Raw genomic sequence first — 24649 nt, 5'->3', positions numbered from 1 at the left:
TGTAATCACATAGTAGCACTTCTTTTCAAAGTGCTCACTATGTTACCATGGGCTTTAAGACAGTGCCATTGCCTCTGTCATGCACCAGCGCACTGCAGACCTGGCACCGGCCTAGGACACAGGTCAGACATTATTTGTTACACTGATGCAGAACTTTGCAGTTTGTATTGACTTTTGACAATGTATTGTTCATCATTATTATATCACAGGGAATTGTACCAGAGGCCACCAATGATATGGCGGTGGGTAAACCAGCGGCTAAGAAAAAAACAAGTGTCAGAGCTGGTGTGAAGTGCACACTGTACCGAGCCTATGATGGTGAGTCTGAATGAGCCCCCGCCTGTACTAGAGCACAAAGACTTTAGTGCATTTCTAAAATAATACAAACATAAAAGTGATTATTATTTGTTACTTTTTATATAGACTTTCAGTGGATATTTTTTTATTTGTATTAGAAGCATGTACGAGACTGGATGAGTGTGGTTGTCTTTTTTAGTGAAAAAGATAAGGTGGCATTTAATGAAATCTAAACTTGACATATCTCACTTTCATGCCAGGGCCTATTCCGGATCCTCACGTCATGGCCAGTGCTGAGAAACTGAAAGACATCCGTCCACAACCAGGGATTTGCAAATTGCTGCACGGGCTTGAGGGCCTTAATTTGGTGGACTCTAAATTTGGCCCTGTGCCATTTGGGTCTGTGCTTTCTTACCAGTGCCCTTTAGAATTAAGTAGAGATATTATTAAACACCCTGGTGCCAGTGAGTTTCCTCAGTTGCCTATTGAAGGTTACAACTTTAAATTTCCCATTGATTTTGAGCCCAACTACATACAACAATGTCATTTGGACAGCCTGATTGTGTCAGAGGAGATGTCTGCTGCTATTGAAGCAGAAACAAGAATGCAGTCAGAATGCCAGCTGTGGAGCCAGGTACGCAAACCCCGACTGACAGCCAGCAGATTCCGTGAAATATGCCATGTTCGTGGGGAGTTGTCTGCCAAGGCTTTGGCAACCCGCATTCTGAGAGGAACTCCTCAGACAGCTGCTATGAGAAGAGGGTTGGATCTGGAACCTGAGATACTGAGGCAATATTCTGATTTTTGTGATGTCTCTCTGAAACAATGCGGGGTCATCATCCACCCTGATTCACCTCACCTTGCAGCCAGCCCGGATGCTAAAGTCTTCTGCCCAACAGAAGCACCACCATTTGGTCTTGCTGAGGTTAAGAGTTGCGATGTTGAAAATGTTACCCAAGTTAAACACCTGATCACAGTTAAAGGCCAGGCCTGCCTTAAGAAGAGCCACAAATACTACTATCAGGTTCAAGGCCAACTCGCCTTAAGCGGACTTCAGTGGTGTGACTTCATCACAGATACCCGCACTGACTTCACAGTTGAGAGAATCTTTAGGGATGAGGAGATTATCCACTCAATGCGACAGAAGCTTGATCATTTCTATTATAACATCTACATGGATGTCTTCTTAAGTTATAAAACATAAGGCAGAATTTTATGTGTAAATAGTGTTAAGGTAAATGTGGAAGGTGAACCTTTGACATTTTTTTCTTTAACTGCAAATTAACTTGTCATATACTGTATATCTCCTATGTACTGAAACACACATTTTGAAAAGGATTGTGATGTAAATGTCGACATGTTTTTTCTTTAACTGCAAATGAACTTAATTGTGTTATATACTGTATATCTATGTATTGAAATACAAATTTTGAAAAGGATTGCGATGTTGTAAATGCTCTTACCAAAATCAAAAAGGATTGGAAGCAGTTGCTTGCAAACATATATTTAATAGTTCCATCAGTGCCATGACACATAAGCACATAACATGGTTAATAGTTGGATATTTTTACAATATATCACATTAGGTTCATTAATAGCTATGAAAAAGTTATTACCCTTAACAAAAACATACAGTATAACATTAGATCAATTAAATTACCAACAAAGTTAATTCATATTTACATTTTTTTGTACATACAATACAGTAATATAAAAGTACTTCTATTTACAGCCCATCTAGCTTACTCAGGAAATATACAACTTCCAGTTGACAAAAACATCAGACTGGTTTGTCTCCTTTAATGTCAAGAGGTCCCTGATAGTTCGACATGAGGCAGCAGATGGCCCACAGCTGATTCACTGAACCCACTGTGGAAAGAGGAACAAGCCCATCCCAGATATGGTACTCCTTCACCCTCCGTATGGCCCTCTCGACTAAAATCCTCAGCCGGGCGATGGCCTGGGTCTTAAGAGTGTCCTCCCTGCTGAGCTGAGGAGATTTTTTCAGTGGAGGGATGACGAGTGTTGCCCCCACTTCTGACAACATCCTCTCGATCAGGAAACCCTTGTCCGCCATTAATTCATCTCCGGGCTGAAGTAAATGCAAGATCTGACATTTCCGTGTTATTTCCATGTCGGAGATGGAGCCTGTGTAGAGCTTTGATACAAATGTGATAACACCACATGGAGCTACACCAATCAGCCCTTTAAAGGTGGTGTGATTTTTTGTAGCTCGAAAAGGTTTCTGACTGTAGTGAGAGGGAGGATGGTGTTTCACAGCGGATCTCGGTGCAGTCTACTATAACTCTCACCTGAGGGCAGTAGAGCTTGAACTTATCAGGCATTGTGGCCTGCACCTGCTCTCTTGTCATCCACACCGGCAGTGAGCCAAGAACCTGGTAAAGGTAGCTAGTCCATGTTAAAATGATGCGGCTAACTGTGGACAGGCTGACCTCAAAGATGGTAGACAAGGTTTTCTCCTGAAGCCCAGCTGCAACACGACACAGAAACATAAATAGTTCATCAATAAGTGGAAGTTTTCGGTGAGGGCTAGGTGTCACATGTGCCGTTTGCTGTGCCTTAGACCAGTATACAAGCCGTGAAGCATAGGGATAAACAGAATCCCAAAACACAGTGAAGACCTCCTTTGAGCTGAATCGTGTGTAGTAGCGATAGTCCTCATCTGTGACACAAAAATTAAAAAGGAGTGGATGCTGCTTCTTAACTGTCAGGTGCTGGATCTCAATTTCTAGGGACAACACTTGCAGCTCCAACTCTCGAATTCTTTGAGTAGCACTGTCCAGTTTACCTTAAGGGGAAGAAAAAGCATACATGTTGGTAGGTTAGTTATTACTCATCTATCCCATCCCATTTTCAATAAATAAAACTGAAGAAGCTTCTAAGATGGATGAGGTTTAAAACGCCAAGTCTTTTCACAGAGAGACCAGTTACTCCAAATCGTAGTATAAAATAGTATTTTTACTTAACTGCCATATACTTTTACTTTTTTTGCCAAACAGATACATGGTTACTCTTATTTGTAATACTAACCAGGAGAAGGACGGCAGGCATAGTCGTGATCGTTTGTCACTGCAGGCAAAGCACCCTCTGTGCTGTCAGGCATCTCATGATCAGAATCATCCAGGACAGCAACACCAAGACGCTTTCTTGCTCGCTGGTAAACTGACTCCCGAGCTTGTGAGCCGCCTCCTATATGTGTGAAATTAACCATATGCTTGTCATGATACATTTTGGTAATCACTTTTCAGTCCCTAAAATGACAAAATGTAGCAGCTATATTGCATCAGGATTAAATTATTAAACATTTTGTACAAGTAATATATTATTGGATTACAGTAGTATTACGTTTAACGCTGTCTACCTATCCTTACCCCAATCATTCCAGTGGAATCTAGACGGCACTGATCCCTGTTTAATACGGATCCGTCCACTGGCCGATGTGTATCTATCCTCAGGGGGAAAGTGCTGACTGCAAACAAAGGTGCTCCCACGAAGAATCTTAAAACTTGGTCCCTCATCTCTCCTGATCGCCCTCACCCAACGGGCACGTATTTCTCCATCAACAGGGAAATCGTGAAAACTCAGATACGGGAATTTCTGTTTGTTGTTTGAACAAAATGGTACACTGCAATAGCATCTTCTCGAAGATTGTGCCATGCTTCGGTGTTGGATGGGATACTGTTGCGATACAGACACCGGGAGAAAAGAAACAGCTAAATTAACATTCAGCTTTGACCAGGAATCAATATTTATCTAGCTATCATGCACAACAGTATTTGAATAGGTGAGTTACTATACATTCATGAATAAACTAACTGCCTAACAAAGGGTTAGATAGCTAGCTAAGTAAACTTGTTACATTACAGCCAGGCAGCAATGTAACGCTACCTTTAACGTTATCGGTATCTGGTACTAAGTTGTTGTTAGCTAACGTTAGCCCACTTTTAAGTAACTAAGGCAGTGAACAATTATGAATTAACAATAACGTTAGCAAGTTACAAACCATTGCATATACGTAAACATTATTACTCTTAACTTTACTAATTTAACTTAAACGTACCTTTTGGAATTTCTTCAAGTAGCTAGCTTGCTAGTTAGTGGTCAACAGTTGTATTTTCGTTGAGAAGTCTCAGGTTACGGGCGAACGGAAGTGAAGTTAACCTGCTACGCGGAAAGGCGGAAGTTAGATGACGTCATCGTGAAAAGGGCCGACATCCATACAAAAATTCCTCACTTCCTGCTTTATTTTCGTGAACAGATTTTGGGCGGAGTAAAATCTCGCTTCGCCTCTTCCTCTGGTATTATATCTAGCCGCAACCGACAGAGGGCGACAATTATAAGTCGCAAAAATAATTGTTATTTTTCTTCCGGTTTCATATCGTTCAACTTCCGAGTCAAATGCGTTAGTTCTAAATCAAAATACGGAGAATCTAAGGAGTTAGCAAGCGACTTTGTGGTGGTTTAATTACATTTATTTTATTTTGGATTTTAAAAACAAAAGTGTATAGTAACAGATGGCAGGTTTACCCCCTGGAGACCCGCAGTTGGTCTCTATGATCGTCAATCATTTGAAAACGCAAGGTCTTTTCGATCAGTTTAGAAGGGACTGCTTGGCAGACGTGGATACAAAGGTAACGACCGTTATGAATGGTGAATGAAACAGGAACAAGTAGCTAGCCAGCAAGTAAACTAAAATTAGCCATGATACAGTAGCTAAGCATTAGTAATATTGTCCGAAAGCTGTTGCCTTCGCGAGTTGCTACCAGAATCGTACCTCTGTTCCAGGTCGCGAGACGTTGCGCTCTGGATCAGACCTACCACAATTTGTTGTGCAGCCAGGATTTTGTGCACGCATAACCAATAAATTGCAAACATGGCTGTGATTAAATGTTTGTTAACTAGCTAACGTTATTCACTATTTTTAGCCTGCATACCTGAATTTAAGACAACGAGTGGACAACTTTGTGTCCAATCACCTCTCTAACCACACATGGAGTCCTCACTTGAACAAGAATCAGTTGAGAAACAACATCCGACAATTGGTGCTTCAGTAAGTAATTCGTGACAGTTCACATATGGCCCTATACAGAAAGCACAAGTTTTGGTTATGCATGTGCACTTAGAAAAAATGTACCTTTCATCTTATTTCAACCTGGTCTCAGAGGATTTCGTATTATTCCGAACGAAATACGAGAAACTCAATTTAGGATATGATATGTTACGTTTGGTATGGTTACATAAGACATGTTTACTTAAGGCAAAAACGAAAGTAGGGTGGATTGGTGGGCATATAACGCTTACATCTAGCAACCCAAAGATTGAGAGTTTGAATCTCATCACGGGCAACTTTAGCATTTTAGCTAATTAGCAGCTTTTCAACTTTCAACTTACTACTTTTTAGTACTTTGCAACTACTTAGCATGTTAACTAACACTTCCCCTAACCTCAACCCTTTTAGCTAACCCTAACCATAATAACCATATATAAAAATGTATGCGCACATGACTAAGTCGCTTTGGATAAAAGCGTCTGCTAAATGGCATATTATTATTATCATAACCATTTTAGCTAACTCCTAAACTTATCTCTAACCTTAACCCTAACCTAGCTAACGTTAGCGAGCTAGCTACCGTTAGGTTAGAATTTGTAACATATCATACATTTAGAAAATTTGTATAAACATATAAACAAAATTGTAATTCGCAACATATCATATGAAATGGGTGATGGACATCCACAAATGAATACATACCATACGAAATGTAACATATCATACTAAATGTAGTGTCTTGGATTTACATAAAAAATAATACGAAACGGTCTGAGACCAGGTTGCTTATTTTCACAGGGGCTGTGAATGTGCAACCCTTTATCTCTCTTTAGTCAGTCACTTACTAGCACTTTTTAAATCATATGTCATGTTAGAACATCAAAAGAGACAGTGCATCCGCTTTTGAGTATATGAACCGAATCCTCTTCTGATCTCGTGGCAGGTCTGGGATGCTGGAGCAGGGAGTTGACAGGATAGTTGCTCAGGTGGTGGATCCCAAAATCCATCACACCTTCAGGCCCCAGGTGGAGAGGGTGGTCCGTGAATTCATGTCCCCCGGCAGCTATATGGATGAACCCCCTGTCCCGCCTGCTCCTGTGGAGGAGAAACAAGACTTTGACCTGCCAGTGCAAGGTAAAATACAGTTGGATGCTTCTAGCAGGTCCTTAGGAGGAAAAAAAATCGGTCTATTATTGTCTTGTCCAATTCCAGGAAGAATGTCTTTAAATTTGCAGAGCACTATATATTCTACTGCCTTCTTTGACTTCCCCCATTCATGTGTTTGTTCGTAAATGGGATTGTGACTGATAATGGTGTGCTTTAGCATTATTGTCTGACTTAACATTCGTCTGTATGACTCAATGGAAATGTTGGATTCCCAGCTCCTTCATCTGCCCCTGCTACTTCAATGGCCAGAGATGCCATGTCCATCCTGGATACCATCACCACCCTGAACCAGGAGGCCAGCTCCCGGGCCAGCTCCAGTGGAGAGAAGGTCCTCAAGGGGGGCTCTGAGAGGGACCAAGACCCAGAGGAGTCGATGCAGGAGGCTGAAGGGGGAGAGCAGGACATGAGTCTGGTGGAGGAGGGAGAAGAGGACCAGGACAGGAAGACGCCGGAGAAAGATGAGGAAGCAAAGCTTGTGTCAGAGGTCCAGGCTATGGAGAACAAAACAGAGGATGTACAGGAGCAGATGGACTCTGAGAGAGAGGGGATGAAGGGTGATGAGGAAGAGATTGGGACTCAAGAGGGGGCAGAAGAGAGAAAGGAGGGGAAGACCATAGGAAAGCTCAAAGAGGAGGTGCAGAACAAGGATGTTGATCCACTTCAGTCCCCCAATGAGAAACAACATATCAATCAGAAGGCCAGAGAGAGGTTAAAAGAAGGTGAGATCTAAGGCTTGTCTTGAATATTTAGGTTTATGAATTTGATGAAAATCATCACTACACTATGACAATGTCGAATCACTAAGTAGGGATTGAAAGCCTCAGGGTTTTAGTTATTAAAGCCTCATGGTTTTATTCATTAAAGCCTCATGGTTTTATTCATTAAAGCCTCAGGGTTTTAGTCATTAAAGCCTCAGGGTTTTAGTCATTAAAGCCTCAGGGTTTTAGTCATTAAAGCCTCAGGGTTTTAGTCATTAAAGCCTCAGGGTTTTAGGTACCGTTTAACAATTTATTTTGCGTGTTTTTCCTCATCAGAATATTCTCTGGAGGACTCTGACCTTGATGGCCTCAGTGACATCACTGTGAGCTCTGTCCACACCAGTGACCTGTCGTCATTCGAGGAGGACAGCGATGATGAGCAGCCACCGTCAGATTCTACAGAGGACGGCGAGGTCTCATCTGAAGGTCTGTTTGTGTTCATGTATTATTTCTCAGTAAGAAGCATTTATTTAGAGATACAAATAATTGAAAACAATTTCAAATATCAAGTGAAAACCGAAGCTATTAGAGGACAATATTGAAGCCAATATTTCCTCGTCAGTAATTCGTTTTTATTCTGTGTGATCTCAAGATGAAAAGTCTGAGAAGAAGAAGACCAATAGAGACGAAGACAATGAGGAGAGCACAGAGCGCAAGCCTCGTCGACAGGCCTACGTCCACAAGCCCTTCCTCTACTCCCGTTACTATAGCGACTCTGATGATGAGGTCACCGTGGAGCAGCGTCGGCGGTCAGCGGTAAGTGACAGGATCAGGCTGATATTTATGGAAAATAAATGCCTGCATACTGAAAATACAAAAGTTGTTGACAAAGTGTTTTTGTGGCTGGGTTTAATCAAACTTGTTCAAACTCCCTCCTTACCTCTATTCTCTCAGGCCAAGGACAAGGAGGAGAGGCTTTTCAAGAGACAGCAGAACAGGGAACGCATGGAGGAGAAGCGTAGACAGAAGTCAGCTCAACTAGAAGACCAGGGTACTTGTAACATCAATATATTCCACAAAGTGCTTTTCCCTGGCAGACTAATTAGTGTGTCAACCTTTTTATACCTGATTCATTTGACTTACAGTACCAGTCAAAAGTTTGGACACACCTACTCATTCAAGGGTTTTTCTTTATTTGTACTATTTTCTAAATTGTAGAATAATAGTGAAGACATCAAAACTATGAAATAACACATGTGGAATCATGTAGTAACCAAAAAAGTGTTAAACAAATCAAAATATATGACAGCTTTGCACACTCTTGGCATTCTCTCAACCAGCTTCACCTGGAATGCTTTTCCAACAGTCTTGAAGGAGTTCCCACATATGTTGAGCACTTGTTGTCTGCTTTTCCTTCACTGCGGTCCAACTCATCACAAACATCTCAATTGGGTTGAGGTTGGGTGAATGTGGAGGCCAGGACATCTGATGTAGCACTCCATCACTCTCCTTCTTGGTCAAATAGCCCTTACACAGCCTGGAGATACAGTGAGGGGAAAAAAGTATTTGATCCCCTGCTGATTTTTTACGTTTGCCCACTGACAAAGAAATTATCAGTCTATAATTTTAATGGTAGGTTTATTTGAACAGTGAGAGACAGAATTAAAAAAAACGCATGTCAAAAATGTTATGAATTGATTTGCATTTTAATGAGGGAAATAAGTATTTGACCCCTCTGCAAAACATGACTTAGTACTTGGTGGCAAAACCCTTGTTGGCAATCACAGAGGTCAGACGTTTCTTATAGTTGGCCACCAGGTTTGCACACATCTCAGGAGGGATTTTGTCCCACTACTCTTTGCAGATCTTCTCCAAGTCATTAAGGTTTCGAGGCTGACGTTTGGCAACTCGAACCTTCAGCTTCAGATTTTCTATGGGATTAAGGTCTGGAGACTGGCTAGGCCACTCCAGGACCTTAATGTGCTTCTTCTTGAGCCACTCCTTTGTTGCCTTGGCCGTGTGTTTTGGGTCATTGTCATGCTGGAATACCCATCCACGACCCATTTTCAATGCCCTGGCTGAGGGAAGGAGGTTCTCACCCAAGATTTGACAGTCCATGGTCCTGTCCATCGTCCCTTTGATGCGGTGAAGTTGTCCTGTCCCCTTAGCAGAAAAACACCCCCAAAGCATAATGTTTCCACCTCCATGTTTGACGGTGGGAATGGTGTTCTTGGGGTCATAGGCAGCATTCCTCCTCCTCCAAACACGGCGAGTTGAGTTGATGCCAAAGAGCTCGATTTTGGTCTCATCTGACCACAACACTTTCACCCAGTTCTCCTCTGAATCATTCAGATGTTCATTGGCAAACTTCAGACGGGCATGTATATGTGCTTTCTTGAGCAGGGGCACCTTGCGGGCGCTGCAGGATTTCAGTCCTTCACGGCATAGTGTGTTACCAATTGTTTTCTTGGTGACTATGGTCCCAGCTGCCTTGAGATCATGGACAAGATCCCCCTGTGTAGTTCTGGGCTGATTCCTCACCGTTCTCATGATCATTGCAACTCCACGAGGTGAGATCTTGCATGGAGCCCCAGGCCGAGGGAGATTGACAGTTATTTTGTGTTTCTTCCATTTGCGAATAATCGCACCAACTTTTGTCACCTTCTCACCAAGCTGCTTGGCGATGGTCTGGTAGCCCATTCCAGCCTTGTTTAGGTCTACAATCTTGTCCCTGACATCCTTGGAGAGCTTTTTGGTCTTGGCCATGGTGGAGAGTTTGGAATCTGATTGATTGATTGCTTCTGTGGACAGGTGTCTTTTATACAGGTAACAAGCTGAGATTAGGAGCACTCCCTTTAAGAGTGTGCTCCAAATCTCAGCTCGTTACCTCTATAAAAGACACCTGGGAGCCAGAAATCTTTCTGATTGAGAGGGGGTCAAATACTTATTTCCCTCATTAAAATGCAAATCAATTTATAACATTTTTGACATGCGTTTTTCTGGATTTTTTTGTTGTAATTCTGTCTCTCACTGTTCAAATAAACCTACCATTAAAATTATAGACTGATCATTTCTTTGTCAGTGGGCAAACGTACAAAATCAGCATGGGATCAAATACTTTTTTCCCTCACTGTATGTTGGGTCATTGTCCTGTTGAAAAACAAATGATAGTCCCACTAAGCGCAAACCAGATGGGATGGCGTATCACTGCAGAATGCTGTGGTAGCCATGCTGGTTAAGTGGGCCTTGAATTCTAAATAAATCACCTACAGTGTCACCAGCAAAGCACCATCACACCTCCTCCTCCGTGCTTCACGGTGGGAACCACACATGTGGAGATCATCCGTTCATCTACTCTGCGTCTCACAAAGACACAGCGGTTGGAACCAAAAATCTCAAATTTGGACTCATCAGACCAAAGGACACATTTCCACCGGTCTAATGTCCATTGCTCGTGTTTCTTGGCCCAAGCAATTCTCTTCTTCTTATTAGTAGGCTACAGTGGAATCATATTATTTGCTCCCTCTTTCTATATTGTTTCTTCACCTCTATCTCTCTCTCACTTATTCTCTCTCTTTCAAAAACACAGACAAAAAGTCACACACTCTAAGAAAAATCACACACTAAGAAAAGTCACACACTCTAAGAAAAGTATTTTCGACTGTAATAGAACGAAAACAGTCATATAGAAATAACAACATCTATGGGTGGGTAAACCCTGTGTGCTTTGTGCTCCCACCTGGCTGCAGGTTAGCAGGTCACCAGGTAGGCATTTAACAAGCCCTCCACAGGGCTGTCTGCCCCACTTAACACCTGACATACCCCCTCCATGCCGACCTCTGACCCCCGACCCGAGTGACAGCCAAGGAGACATCTCTTAGATACTTTCCTTTCTCTGCACCCTCTTATTTTCTTCTCGTCCGCTCGGTGAGTGCTGCAGAGTGAGACAAGGTGAAAGGTATCCCACCGGTTTTGAGAGGGGGGCCACACAGGTGTTCATGCCTCCACACCTCTCAAGTTCAAAAGACTCCTTAGCAACCAGGGTAACAGTCAAACAATGTCCCTCCCCCACCTCTCTCTAACTCCCTGAGGGACAGTGTCCTCTGTTTTACTGTCAGCCTAGGGAGGAAGAGAATAGAGTAGTGTGCTTTAAAATGAATGATTCATGTGTACAATGTTGTATACCCTTATGCTCTATCTATGCTCTATCTCAGTCGCTGACAATGGACATACATACAGCAAATACCTGCACATACAGTACATTAGAATAATACCTTGTGATATCACTTATCATATCTTACACACAGATCTCAAAAAATCTCTCAGGCACAAATATGTGAGGAATATGAAAACAAACCAGAGGACAGACAGGTTCATGCTTATCCCCCTGTATCACATTGGTCCCACAGCTAAGATCTTAATTTTTTTATCGAACACGTCCACATTTCCCGGCTCCTGCAGGTTTATGGGTTCCCCAAAATTGGGAGCCGGTCCAAGCATTACTAGTAACATTAGTGTCAGTAATTTAATGCTCAGGTGTGAATGGATTCTCAAACAAGCCGGGGAGGCCCCCGGCGAGGCCTGCGTCAGACCGCCAGGGCCAGCGGCAGGTTTAAATAAATACGCTGCTGAGCAGACATGTCGGCAGCTGGGGCCCGATATTGCCGCTGCTGTTTGTATTGTGGCTTTGCTGCGGCGCTGAGGAGAGAGAGCGGAGGAGAGAGAGCGGAGGAGAGAGAGCGGAGGAGAGAGAGAGCTGAGGGGAGAGAGAGAGCTGAGGGGAGAGAGAGAGAGCTGAGGAGGGAGAGCTGAGGAGGGAGAGCTGAGGAGGGAGAGCTGAGGAGGGAGAGCTGAGGAGGGAGAGCTGAGGAGGGAGAGCTGAGGAGGGAGAGCTGAGGAGAGCCCAGTGGCCTTCTCCTACCATGTTTCCTGGGAGAAGTGAGGATAAAAACCTAAGGAGAGAAATAAGTGGAACCTGAAAACTAGACTGTGCCATGTGAAGCTGCATGTGTGTGGGCAGCTTATGAGATCTAATGGTTTCTGTGTCAATGTTATCATTTAGTGCAGCTCTCGTGAATTCCCTCCCTCAAGCCAACCCATGATATTTGCTGTGATTTTTAATGCAGTTGTATAACCCTCTTCCCTTGATCAGTCACTGACCATATGTGTATATGACATGTCATTAGGGCTGGGCGATATAAAACAATTAATTGGATTAATTCGAATGTAGGTTTTTTCACGATATTTCAAATGCCTGAACGATAGCAAGAATCAAATGTATTTATATTTTTCGTTTTTATGATCGTTTATGTCCGCTTGTTCTCATGGTGTCTTTTGGTCTCGTCTCCTTCGCTCCTTCTGCTGTGACTGTGCACCTTCCCATTTACACACACCAAGCCCCTCCCCCACACACCAAGCCCCTCCCACAGACTTTGATACCAACTTTCTAGTCTGTGTTTTGTAAATGTGCATTACGCATAAAACACAATTATATAAGGAATTGGCAACTCATTCTCATTCTGAGAATTAAGGTAGGCCACTTGATTTCAACATCTGAACAAAGTGGACAGGCTAGCATGCTGTTCAAACAGTTGGAGACGGACAGAAGGGTGTGTTCATGACAGTTAAACTGTTCTACCTTGTTAGCTAGCAAATACTGTAGATCCATGCTGGCTAAACTTGAAATATTAAGATTAGCTGGCTACTCCCTAGCATTTGGGCTTGTGCTTGAGAGATTGTTTGAGACCTGTGTTAATTTTCTATAATACCTGCTACAAGAAGTTAGTTATTATTAGTGAATGTGCATTATGCATTGTTCTGGTTAAATTTGTAACAAAAAAGGCATTTTCATAGACAGACTTGAAAGTCAGATCAGTGATTATTGCAACAAAAAAAAGCAGGTTAAACTATTTAGATATAATGATTAAATTATTAGTGGGTCTTATGGTTGTGGAAGGCTTATATTTAGCCTAGGTTTAATTTCACAAACCCTGAATAATTAGATTATTGCTGACTGTTTACAACAAAGCTAATTAATCAAGATATATACAGTACCAGTCAAAAGTTTGGACACACCTACTCATTCCAGGGTTTTTCTTTATTTTTACTATTTCCTACATTGTAGAAAAACTATGAAATAACACATGGAATCATGTAGTAACCAAAAAAGTGTTAAACAAATCAGAATATATGTTATATTTGAGATTCTTCAAATAGCCACCCTTTGCATTGATGACAGCTTTGCACACTCTTGGCATTCTCTCAACCAGCTTCACCTGGAATGCTTTTCCAACAATCGTGAAGGAGTTCCCACATATGCTGAGCACTTGTTGGCTGCTTTTCCTTCACTCTGCGGTCCGACTCATCCCAAACCATTTCTATTTGGTTGAGGTCGAGGGATTGTGGAGGCCAGGTCATCTGATGCAGCACTCTATACATTTACATTTTACATTTTAGTCATTTAGCAGACGCTCTTATCCAGAGCGACTTACAGTTAGTGAATACATTTTTTTTTTTTTATACTGCCCCCCCCGTGGGAATCGAACCCACAACCCTGGCGTTGCAAACGCCAGGCTCTATCAACTGAGCTACATCCCTGCCGGCCATTCCCTCCACTACCCTGGACGACGCTGGGCCAATTGTGCGCCGCCCATGAGTCTCCCGGTCGCGGCCGGCTGCGACAGAGCCTGGATTCGAACCAGGATCTCTAGTGGCACAGTTAGCACTGCGATGCAGTGCCTTAGACCACTGCGCCACTTCGTAAAATAGCCCTTACACAGCCTGGAGGTGTGTTGGGTCATTGTCCTGATGAAAAAGAAATGATAGTCCCACTAAGCCCAAACCAGATGGGATGGCATATCGCTGCAGAATGCTGTGGTAGCCATGCTGGTTAAGTGTGCCTTGAATTCTAAATAAATCACAGACAGTGACACCAGCAAAGCACCCCCACACCATAACACCTTCTCCATGTTTAACGGTGGGAAATACACAGACAAAGATCATCTGTTCACCCACACCGTGTCTCACAAAGACACAGCGTTTGGAACCAAAAATCTCAAATTTGGACTCCAGACCAAAGGACACATTTCCACCGGTCTAATGTCCATTGCTCGTGTTTCTTGGCCCAAGCAGGTCTCTTCTTCTTATTGGTGTTCTTTAGTAGTGGTTTCTTTGCAGCAAATCGACAATGAAGGCCTGATTCACGCAGTCTCCTCTGAATAGTTGATGTTGAGATGTGTCTGTTACTTGAACTCTGTGAAGCATTTATTTGGGCTGCAATTTCTGAGGCTGGTAACTCTAATGAACTTATCCTCTGCAACAGAGGTAACTCTGGGTCTTCCATTCCTGTGGCGGTCCTCATAAGGCCAGTTTCATCATAGCGCTTGATGGTTTTTGCGACTGCACTTGAAGAAACTTTCAAAGTTCTTGAAATGTTCCATATTGACTGACCTTCATGTCTTAAAGTAATGATGGACTGTCGTTTCTCTTTGCTTATTTGAGCTGTTCTTGCCATAATATGGACTTGGTCTTTTACCAAATAGGGCTATCTTCTGTATACCCCCCTACCTTGTCACAACACAACTGATTGGCTCAAACGCATTAAGAAGGAAAGTAATTCCACAAATTAACTTTTAAGAAGGCACACCTGTTAATTGAAATGCATTCCAGGTGACTACCTCATGAAGCTGGTTGAGAGAATGCCAAGAGTGTGCAAAGCTGTCATCAAGGCAAAGGGTGGCTACTTTGAAGAATCTCAAATATAAAATATATTTTGATTTGTTTAACACTTTTTTGGTTACTACATAATTCCATATGTTATTTCATAGTTTTGATGTCTTCACTATTATTCTACAATGTAGAAAATAGTAAAAAAATAAAGAAAAACCCTTGAATGAGTAGGTGTGTCCAAACTTTTGACTGGTGCTGTATGTTTTTTTAAATGCTGAGGGTGCGGTAATGGTCCATTCACTCTGTGATGTTAACTCCCTGTACAGAGAGAAGGCGGCAGACCTCTTCCCTCAGCCTGGAAGCTCAGGATCCCAGGGCCAAAGAGGCTCTCAAGGAAAAGAAGGTTCTTGAGAAGAAGATGGCCCTCAGTAGGAAGAGGAAGTGGGACTCACGGTGTGTGTGTGTGTTTGTAATTGTGTGGACCTGTGGATGCTTGAGTTTGTGAGTTACTTGATACATGGCCATGTCACTAAAGTCATTTAAATTTTTCAGGAACGAGGGAGATGTTACAGGCAAGAGAAAGGGAGATGCAGCAGGAGAGTTCAACAAAAAGGAAGTAAGTGTTGAATGAAAATCCAAACATGTGACTGTATGCTCACCTTGGCCATTGGTTTAATGAATTAAATGTTGTTTATTGAATTAATTAAATATTTTAATTATGGTGAAAGATAACTTATTTTAGAATTGTATGCTAATGTATTGCTCTGCTACCTCACAAACAGGAAGCAAAGGGTATTTCCTCAAAGAGCTTGCAGCCCAAGTCAATCACAAAAGTCTCTGAGTCTGCAGCATCAGAAGAGAGGCACAGGAGGAAGAGTGTTAGCACTTCTGAGGAATCTGGAGAACCTAGAAAGCTGACAGACAAAAGCCGGACACATTCCTTTATCCTGGACTTGGAGCAGGGGTCTGAGTCGCCACTCAAGCAGCGACCTGCTGGAAAGTTTGACCGGCTTTCCCGCAAGGAGTTAAACCCTAAAGAGCGCAAAGAGAAAGAGTGTAGCCTGTCGGACGAGCGCGCCAAGCTTAAGCAAAAGTTGGAGAAGAGAGTAGGAGGTGAATCCCTCACAGATGAACCTGAGCAGAATGAAGGGGCCCACATTGAAGTATCCTCTGATGACAAAGGGGAGAGAAAGTCCAAGGTCAAAGGTGACAAGAAAGTGTCAGTGAATGCCAGGGAAGGTAGGGCGTCTGTGTCAGAAGGAGGTGCCTCTGACGAGGGGGCTAGCAGGGAAGCCACAACCAAGAAGGGGAAGGTTCTATCAGTTGAAGCTGCCAAAGTTGAGAAGGAAAAGAACAGGGAAAATGAGAAGGAAAGGGAGAAAGATAAGGAGAGGGAAAAGACTAAAGGAGAGAAGATTCCAGTAAAAAGTGACCCCAGGCAGTTACTCCGCCCGGATTCCACCGGCTCTTCTGAGGAAAGGTCTGACATGGAGCCTGGATCAGAAACCATCAAGAAAAAGGATAAACACCCCAAAGAAGTCCTCAAGAGGTCAAAGAGCCACACAGAGGACAAGCATGTAGAAAAACCCAAGTCTAAGCCCGACAGTGAGAAGGAGAAACCCAGAACAGAACATGTTACTCAGGAAAACCAGAAACCAAGTAAGTCCAGCTCTGAAACTGACAAAGATTCCAGAAAGTCCAGGGAGACAGAGCCTGGAATGAAGGTAAAGGTCATGGAAAAGTCCAGATCCAAGTCAAGGGAGGATAAGAAAGCTCAAGGTTTGGAGGTCAAAAACAAAGGTGGCACATCCGGCAGTAGACCTGACGCCTCAAAGGAAAGAAAAAGAGAGGGAAGCGTGAAGGAGCAAAGGAAGGACACTGAGGAAAACCCACCAGAAAAAACGGAAGGCAAGAGTGGGAAGGAAATGGTTGAGAAAAAGGTTCAAAACCCAGAGAAGAAGAAAGAGACCCAGGATGAGAGAAAAGGACGTAAAGCAGATGAAAAATCAGATAAGTCATCAAGGTCCTCAACCTCCTCAATCTCCTCACCTGTTCCAGATATTACAGAACCTCCTCTGAAGAAAGGCCCTCAATCCAAAGACACAAGCACAGACTGGGATGCCACCGATGCCACCATTACCACCTCTGCCTCTGTTACCTATGATGCTTTGAGTGACGTCACCCCTGAACTGGAGGATGATGACAGTGAAATGCCACTCAGGGAGGTGGAACCACGTCCTTTGACAACTGGGGCAGATGCTCTTCTGACTTTGATGGACATCTGTACCTCAGCAGATGCAAGACTAGGCCAAGGAAGTGACATCACTGGGACCATGCAGCGAGACGCCTGCCCAGAGCTCTCCTTCCAAGAAGCGGACATAAAGATGAAAGAGGCAGCTCTGACCCTGCTCTCCATGGACCCTGAGAGTATACTATCTCCTAGCTTAGTCACTCCAGCTGCACAAGAAGCCACAGAGGTGACCACACCTGCTCTGCAGCAGAAGGAAACTACTACACCTGTTGCAAAAGATCAGGAAGATTCTGAGCATGTTCTAGAAATGGACGAAAGTGACCTAACAGCTACTGCCTCGTCATCAGAGAAAATGGATGAACATTCAAGGAGCCAAGGTAATGTGTCTTGTGAAAACAGTTATATGGTCAGTTCTTCTTTTAGTATCACAAGCCAATGGAGAGTTTTTGGAGTACTTATTGTTAGTTACATTACAGTCCATGTTCTCTCCACAGATGTTCTCGCCACAGATGTTCTCGCCACAGATGTTCCTGGCACAGAGGTGAAAGATACAGAGGTGTCAACATGGACATTAGTTGAAGGGATGTCACAGGTGAGAATGGTGTTTCTATTTCATTCTAGTTCTATAATATAAATATCAGTTAAATGTTACTCAGACTTTGAGAGCATCTAACTTTGTTCCAACTCTTTCAAAGGAAAAAAAAGCTACTGTTGACATAGATGAGGAAAACCCAGGCCATGCTGTTGTTCCTAAGCAAGAGCCTGTATTGGGACCATCATTCGACAAACAAGGTAGAGTGCATTCGGAATGTATTCAGACCCCTTGACTTTTTCCAAATTTTGTTACATTACAGCCTTATTCTAAAATTGATTAAATTGTTGTTTTCCGTCATCAATCTACACACAATACCCCATAATGACGAAGAAAAAACAGGTTTTTAGAAATTTCTCCAAATGTATTAAAAATAAAAATAACTTATATCACATATACTTAAGTATTCAGACCCTTTACTCAGTACTTTGTTGAAGCACGTTTGGCAGCGATTACAGCCTCGAGTCTTCTTGGGTATGACGCTACAAGCTTGGCACACCTGTAGCTCAGTTGGTAGAGCATGGCGCTTGCAATGCCAGGGTTGTGGGTTCGATTCCCACGGGGGGGCAGTATGAAAAATGTATGCACTCACTAACTGTAAGTCGCTCTGGATAAGAGCGTCTGCTAAATGACTAATGTAAATGTAAATATTTGGGGAGGTTCTCCCATTCTTCTCTGCAGATCCTCTCAAGCTCTGTCAGGTTGGATGGGGAGCGTCGCTGCACAGCTATTTTCAGGTCTTTCCAGAGATGTTTGATCGGGTTCAAGTCCGGGCTCTGGCTGGGCCACTCAAGGACATTCAGAGACTTGTCCCAAAGCCACTGTGCTTAAGGTCGTTGTTCTGTTGGAAGTTGAACCGCTCCAGTCTGAGGTCCTGAGCGCTCTGGAGCAGGTTTTCATCAAGGATCTCTCTGTACTTTGCTCCGTTCATCTTTCCCTCGATCCTGACTAGTGTCCCAGTCCCTGCAGCTGAAAAACATCACCGTAGGGATGGTGCCAGGTTTCCTCCAGACGTGACGCTTGGCATTCAGGCTAAAGAGTTCAATCTTGGTTTCATCAGACCAGAGAATCTTGTTTCTCGTGGTCTGAGAGTCCTTTAGGTGCCTTTTGGCAAACTCCAAGCGGGCTGTCACGTGCCTTTTACTGAGGAGTGGCTTCCGTCTGGCCACTCTACCATAAAGGACTGATTGGTGGAGTGCTGCAGAGATGGTTGTCCTTCTGGAAGGTTCTCCCCTCATCTCCACAGAGTAAGCTGAAGCTCTGTCAGAGTGACTTGGTCACCTCCCTGACCAAGACCCTTCTCCCCCTATTGCTCAGTTTGGCCGGGCGGCCAGCTCTAGAAAGAGTCTTGGTGGTTCCAAACTTCTTCCATTTAAGAGCGATGTAGGCCACTGTGTTCTTGGGGACCTTCAATGCTGCAGAAATGTTTTGGTACCCTTTCCCAGATCTGTGCCTTGACACAATCCTGTCTCAGAGCTCTACGGACAATTCCTTTGACCTCATGGCTTGGTTTTTGCTCTGACATGCACTGTCAACCATGGGACCTTATATAGACAGGTGTGTGCCTTTCCAAATCATGTCCAGTCAATTGAATTTACCACAGGTGGAAACGTCTCAAGGATGATCAATGGAAACAGGATGCATCTGAGCTGAATTTTGAGTCTCATAGCAAAGGGTCTGTATACTTATGTAAAGAAGGCATTTCTGTTTTTAATTTTTTATAAATTTGCAAAAATGTTGAAATAGCAGTTTTCGCTTTGTCATTATGGGGTATTTGTATTTCTATTTATTATGGATCCCCATTAGCTGCTGCCAAGGCAGCAGCTACTCTTCCTGGGTCCAGCAAATTTCAGGCAGTTCATATTGTGTGTAGATTGATGAGGAAAAACATTAATTTAATCAATTTTAGAATAAGTCTGTAACGTAACAAAATGAGGAAAAAGGGATGGGGTCTGAATACTTTCCGAATGCACTGCTAAGTTTCCAGATTTTCCTGCATTTTGGGGTTTTTTCAGTTCCTCCCAAAAAATAAAGTTTGTGCTCTCTGTAATTTTTTTTTGTGTCCAAATTTGCTAATCTATGTTTTTGCTTAGATGAGACTCAGCCTGAGAAAACAGAACTGCTGGCCATGGAACATGAGTGTCAGGTCAAGACGGACATTGATAACATTAGTAAGTCATGCACAACTGCAATAGTATTCAAATACCGGTCCTTAATATTCTTTGACAAAACATTATCTTGCTCTTTCCATGACATTAACTGATCAGGTGAATCCAGGTGAAAGCTATGATCCCTTATTGATGTCACTTGTTAAATCCACTTCAATCAGTGTAGATGAAGGGGAGGAGACGGGTCAAATAAGGATTGTTAAGCCTTGAGACAATTGAGACATGGATTGTGTATGTGTGCCATTCAGAGGATGGATGGGCAAGACAAAATATTTAAGTGCCTTTGAACAGGGTATGGTAGTAGGGGCCAGGCGCACCGGTTTGAGTGTGTGAAGAACTGCAACGCTGCTGGGTTTTTCACGCTCAACAGTTTCCCGTGTATATCAAGAATGGTCCACCACCCAAAGGACATCCAGCCAACTTGACACAACTGTGGGAAGCATTGGAGTCAACATGGGCCAGTATCCCTGTGGAATGCTTTCAACACCTTGTAGAGTCCATGCCCCGATGAATTGAGTCTCTTCTGAGGGCCAAAGGGGGTGCAACTCAATATTAGGAAGGTGTTCATAATGTTTTGTACACTCAGTGTATATTCTTCTTATAGAAATATGATAATAATAATTGATTGGATATATATAGTGCTTTTCTACCAACTGAGATGCTCAAAGTGCTTTACATAGTAGGGGGAAACTCACCTCATCCACCACCAATGTGTAGCACCCACAGCGACCATGTTTGTGCCAGAACGCTCACCACACATCAGCTATCAGGTGGAGAGTGATATATGCCAATGAGGGGGATGATTAGGTGGCCATGATGGAATTGGACCAGGTTGGGAATTTAGCCATGACACTGGGGTTAACACTGGGGTCTTACAATAAGTGCCATGGAATTTTTTATGACCACAGAGTCAGGACACTTCCCATCCGAAAGACGGCACCCTACGCAGGGCAATGTCCCATTCGCTGCCCTGGGGTATTGGGATCTCCTTAGACCAGAGGAAAGAGTGCCCCCTACTGGCCCTCCAACACTACTTCCAGCAGCATCTGGTCCATCCAGGGACCAACCAGGACTGACCCTGCTTAGCTTCAGAAGCAAGCAAGCGGTGGGATGCAGGGTGGTACCTCATTTAACCTAATTTGGTATAGAAGGGGGACTGACTGTGTTTTGCTAACAGTTCCAACCCCCACAACCAAACCAACTGTAAAAAACAAAAAAACAAGTGCTTTTAATATCCAAGCTTATGTATAGATTTTAGACCTGAATGCCAATGCACTTTCATAACCCCGTTGCATATAGTTTTGACTTTGTGTAACTCCAGTCCTCAAAAGACTGTTTAAAAGGTGATCTCTCCTCCTTCCACTCTCAGATAAAGACCAGACTGAAGCACAACAGGAAAGGGGAGCCCCTGAGTCGGTAAGTACTCACTCTTGGCAGTTTAGCACACATGTTTTGCAAGAGCACCATGGTCTTTTCTGGTTTCATTTTGTGAACACTTAAGTAACTTACTGCTTTCCTCTGTTGACCTATATATGTGTATTTCAGGTGAAGTCTGACACACCTGAAAAACCAAGGGAGACTCGACGTGGTCGGCAGTCAAAGCTGGTCAAACAAGCCAGTGAGTCTCTGAGCTTTATTTCTACAGCTGTTTTTGTGTCATGCTGTTCTTCTTTGATCTTTACTTGTTTTATTTTTTCCCTTCACTTTTTTGTGTCGTCTCTCTTTCTGTTTATATGTCTGAGGAACAGCTTTGATGTTGATTGTTTGTTGCAGGCAATGCATCCAAGTCAGACAGACAAGAGGACGAGAAAGAATCCGACCTGTCTGAAATGGTAATTATCTGCCCTCTATGACCGAGTGTAACATTTTATCTTATGGCAGCACATAATCTTTATTTAGGAAAAATACATGCTCTGAATTTGTTTGGAACCTTGTTCCTTGTTCAGGAGGACAAAATGGAGGGAAGAGTAATCCGCAAAGGAAGGCTGTCCGGTCAGAAAGCTACCACAGCCAAAGACTCCGGTACATTCATTTAGATAAATCGGTGTTAACAACTGAAGAATGAATATAATTAATGTTTTGGTATTCTTTTATAACTCGTTCACGTGACATTTGGCCAGCTTCTCATCATCTCAGATTGTGAAGTCCATCAGAGTTTGTAAATCTTGTGTCCTATCTGCAATTTATCAGGTACGGAGAAAAATGAAAAGGACAGTCGAGAGCAGCAGTCCAAGCTGTCTGTGGACGTGAGTAAAGTAAGTACCTATCAGTACTTGCATTTGGTAGTAAAAATGCCACTGCCTATGGGTCACTGCTAAAACAATGGAAACACTTGAGTAAATGAGGGATATAAAGTATATTGAAAGCAGGTGCTTCCACACAGGTGTGGTTCCTGAGTTAATTAAGGAATTAACACTGCATCATGCTTAGGGTCATGTATAAAAATGCTGGGCAGGCCATTATTTTGGCCACCATGGCTATGCCCCCATAGGATGACAATGCCCCCATCCACAGGGCACGAGCGGTCACTGAATGGTTTGATGAGCATGAAAACGATGTAAACCATATGCCATGGCCATCTCAGTCACCAGATCTCAACCCAATTGAACACTTATGGGAGATCCTAGAGCGGCGCCTGAGACAGCATTTTCTACCACCATCAACAAAACACCAAATGATGGAATTTCTTGTGGAGGAACGGTGTTGCATCCCTCCAATAGAGTTCCAGACACTTGTAGAATATATGCCAAGGTGTATTGAAGCTGTTCTGATGGTCCAACGCCCTATTAAGACACTTTATGTTGGTGTTTAATTTATTTTGGCAGTTATCTGAATAAGTGCATGCATTATGTAATGTTAAATTGCCCTAATATCCTTGCTCATATGGTTTGCTATTGTAGGACAATGAGGGAGAAAAGGCCACAGAATCCAGAACGCCACGCAGAGGACGCTCATCTAAAACCTCGGCGGATGAGGAGGAACTTAAAGAGGTTATATCATCCTTCACTGCTCACGCCCCTTCTACCTGTGTGGATTGTATGTTGATGAGGTATGTGAGTTGAGGCTGTGAGGTAACCATGTTGGATGTTGTTCTCTATACAGCCTGAGAAAGTGGAGGAGACCCCGCCTCGCAGAGGCAGACGGTCAGGTGCCCAGGCCAAAGACTCCACCACAGGTAAGAGGTTCCACCACAGCCATTTGGAAATTCAACAGCTAAATGCTTCCATAGTCCCACTCTGTGCTAGGCCTATTTAGTACCTCCAATCTCTCGTTTCTGATAGTGAGATGGGTGATAACTAAGATGCATGCCAAGTTCATCATCTTCTTCCTGTGTGCCCCTCAATTATTCCATTGTTACATTCTTAGTCATTATCAACACATTTCACACCAAATAAACGTATTACTTCCCTACACAGGAAACCAGGAGAAAGAAGAGGAAGAGAGAGCAGGAGAGACATCAGCGGAAAAGGAGAAACGGGAGGTAAGTTCAGTAGACATGATCAGTTTGATTAAAGTTTGGCATAGACCTTCATCCATTCAGCAGGTGGGGCGGTCTCATTCAGCAGGTGGGGCGGTCTCATTCAGCAGGGGGGGGGGGCGGTCTCATTCAGCAGGGGGGGCGGTCCCATTCAGAGTGATTGAAACATGAGGGGAGCAGGTCAACATCAACTATCTATATGGCCACACAGATCACTTGTTAACAGCTGATTGACTCAGTAATTCAGATAAGGGCTCTGTTTGTTTTTTGGTTGTATCAGATTCATCCCCCTCTTCAAAAAGACCAGGAGGAGAAGAGTGAGCAGAAGAGAGGCAGTCGACGGGGAAGACCAGCTAAACCTCCAATCTCCAAGCCAGAGACTAAAGAAGATGCAGAAAGCTCTGATTCCAAGGAGACCACTGATTCTCGTGAGTTTCAAACTATTTTTTTTTTTTTTTTTTACTTTATTCAATCCACAATATAATCTTAATGCAAGATCCAAATACTTTTATGATGCATGATTGGATGTTAAAAGTGATTGTCTGTCAACAACTATGAAAAGCTATCATTGTCAATGCACTTTCTAAGTGCACGGAGGGGAGTTAATACAGAACTCAGGAAAGCTTGGTCTGGCATTTGTTACAGTAACGGTCTCTTTCTCTTAGGCAAACCTGCAGTGAAGAGGAAGAGGCCTGAGGAATCAGGGGAGGTGAGGCCATTTTGCTTCATTGACCTACAAGGTTTACTGAGCCATGGCCTGGTTCCTCTTTGATCCCCAGTCTCTACCCCTGCAGACCTCATATCTGGAAGGGCTGGATACATGAGTTATATGGGAAATGCTCCATGTAGCTTATTGGAGGGCTAGGTGCAGCCATCACCTTATTGCTTACACTTATCCAGTCCATTTTAGATCTATGAACACAGAGGAGCTGGCTAGAGGAAGGCCCCTGAGAATAAAATGGAACCGTTTGTCTTTCACTAGCAATTTGTCCTCCCATTGACAGAGAGGTGTGTGTTTTTAAAGTGAGCTTTGATTCTGTTGAAGGGGAGCCAGCCTGAGGAGGTGGAGGAGACCCAGCCTGAGGAGGTGGAGGAGACCCAGCCTGAGGAGGTGGAGGAGACCCAGCCTGAGGAGGTGGAGGAGACCCAGCCTGAGGAGGTGGAGGAGACCCAGCCTGAGGAGGTGGAGGAGACCCAGCCTGAGGAGGTGGAGGAGACCCGGCCTGAGGAGGTGGAGGAGACCCGGCCTGAGGAGGTGG

At 43.5% G+C, this 24649-nt stretch overlaps 1 protein-coding gene across 1 annotated transcript; it reads left to right on the top strand.

The window, feature by feature from the left end:
- Positions 1–4659: 4659 nt before the first annotated feature.
- Positions 4660–24468, top strand: bod1l1 (biorientation of chromosomes in cell division 1-like 1; the record flags this gene model as incomplete). Its single annotated transcript, XM_041850092.1, has 24 exons — positions 4660–4949; positions 5244–5368; positions 6312–6502; positions 6751–7254; positions 7570–7719; positions 7886–8049; positions 8188–8284; positions 15228–15354; positions 15454–15517; positions 15684–17529; positions 17647–17744; positions 17848–17944; positions 19838–19915; positions 21282–21328; positions 21458–21530; positions 21686–21744; positions 21859–21934; positions 22103–22167; positions 22813–22902; positions 23015–23087; positions 23329–23393; positions 23671–23818; positions 24056–24099; positions 24436–24468. Coding segments are annotated over exons 1-24 (4431 nt in total), but the record flags the coding sequence as incomplete, so codon positions are not given.
- Between the last annotated feature and the right edge of the window lie 181 nt (positions 24469–24649).

Source organism: Coregonus clupeaformis, chromosome 3 (assembly GCF_020615455.1).
Source record: "Coregonus clupeaformis isolate EN_2021a chromosome 3, ASM2061545v1, whole genome shotgun sequence".
Taxonomy (NCBI): Eukaryota; Metazoa; Chordata; class Actinopteri; order Salmoniformes; family Salmonidae; genus Coregonus; species Coregonus clupeaformis.
This window is presented reverse-complemented; position numbering and strand designations above follow the sequence as displayed.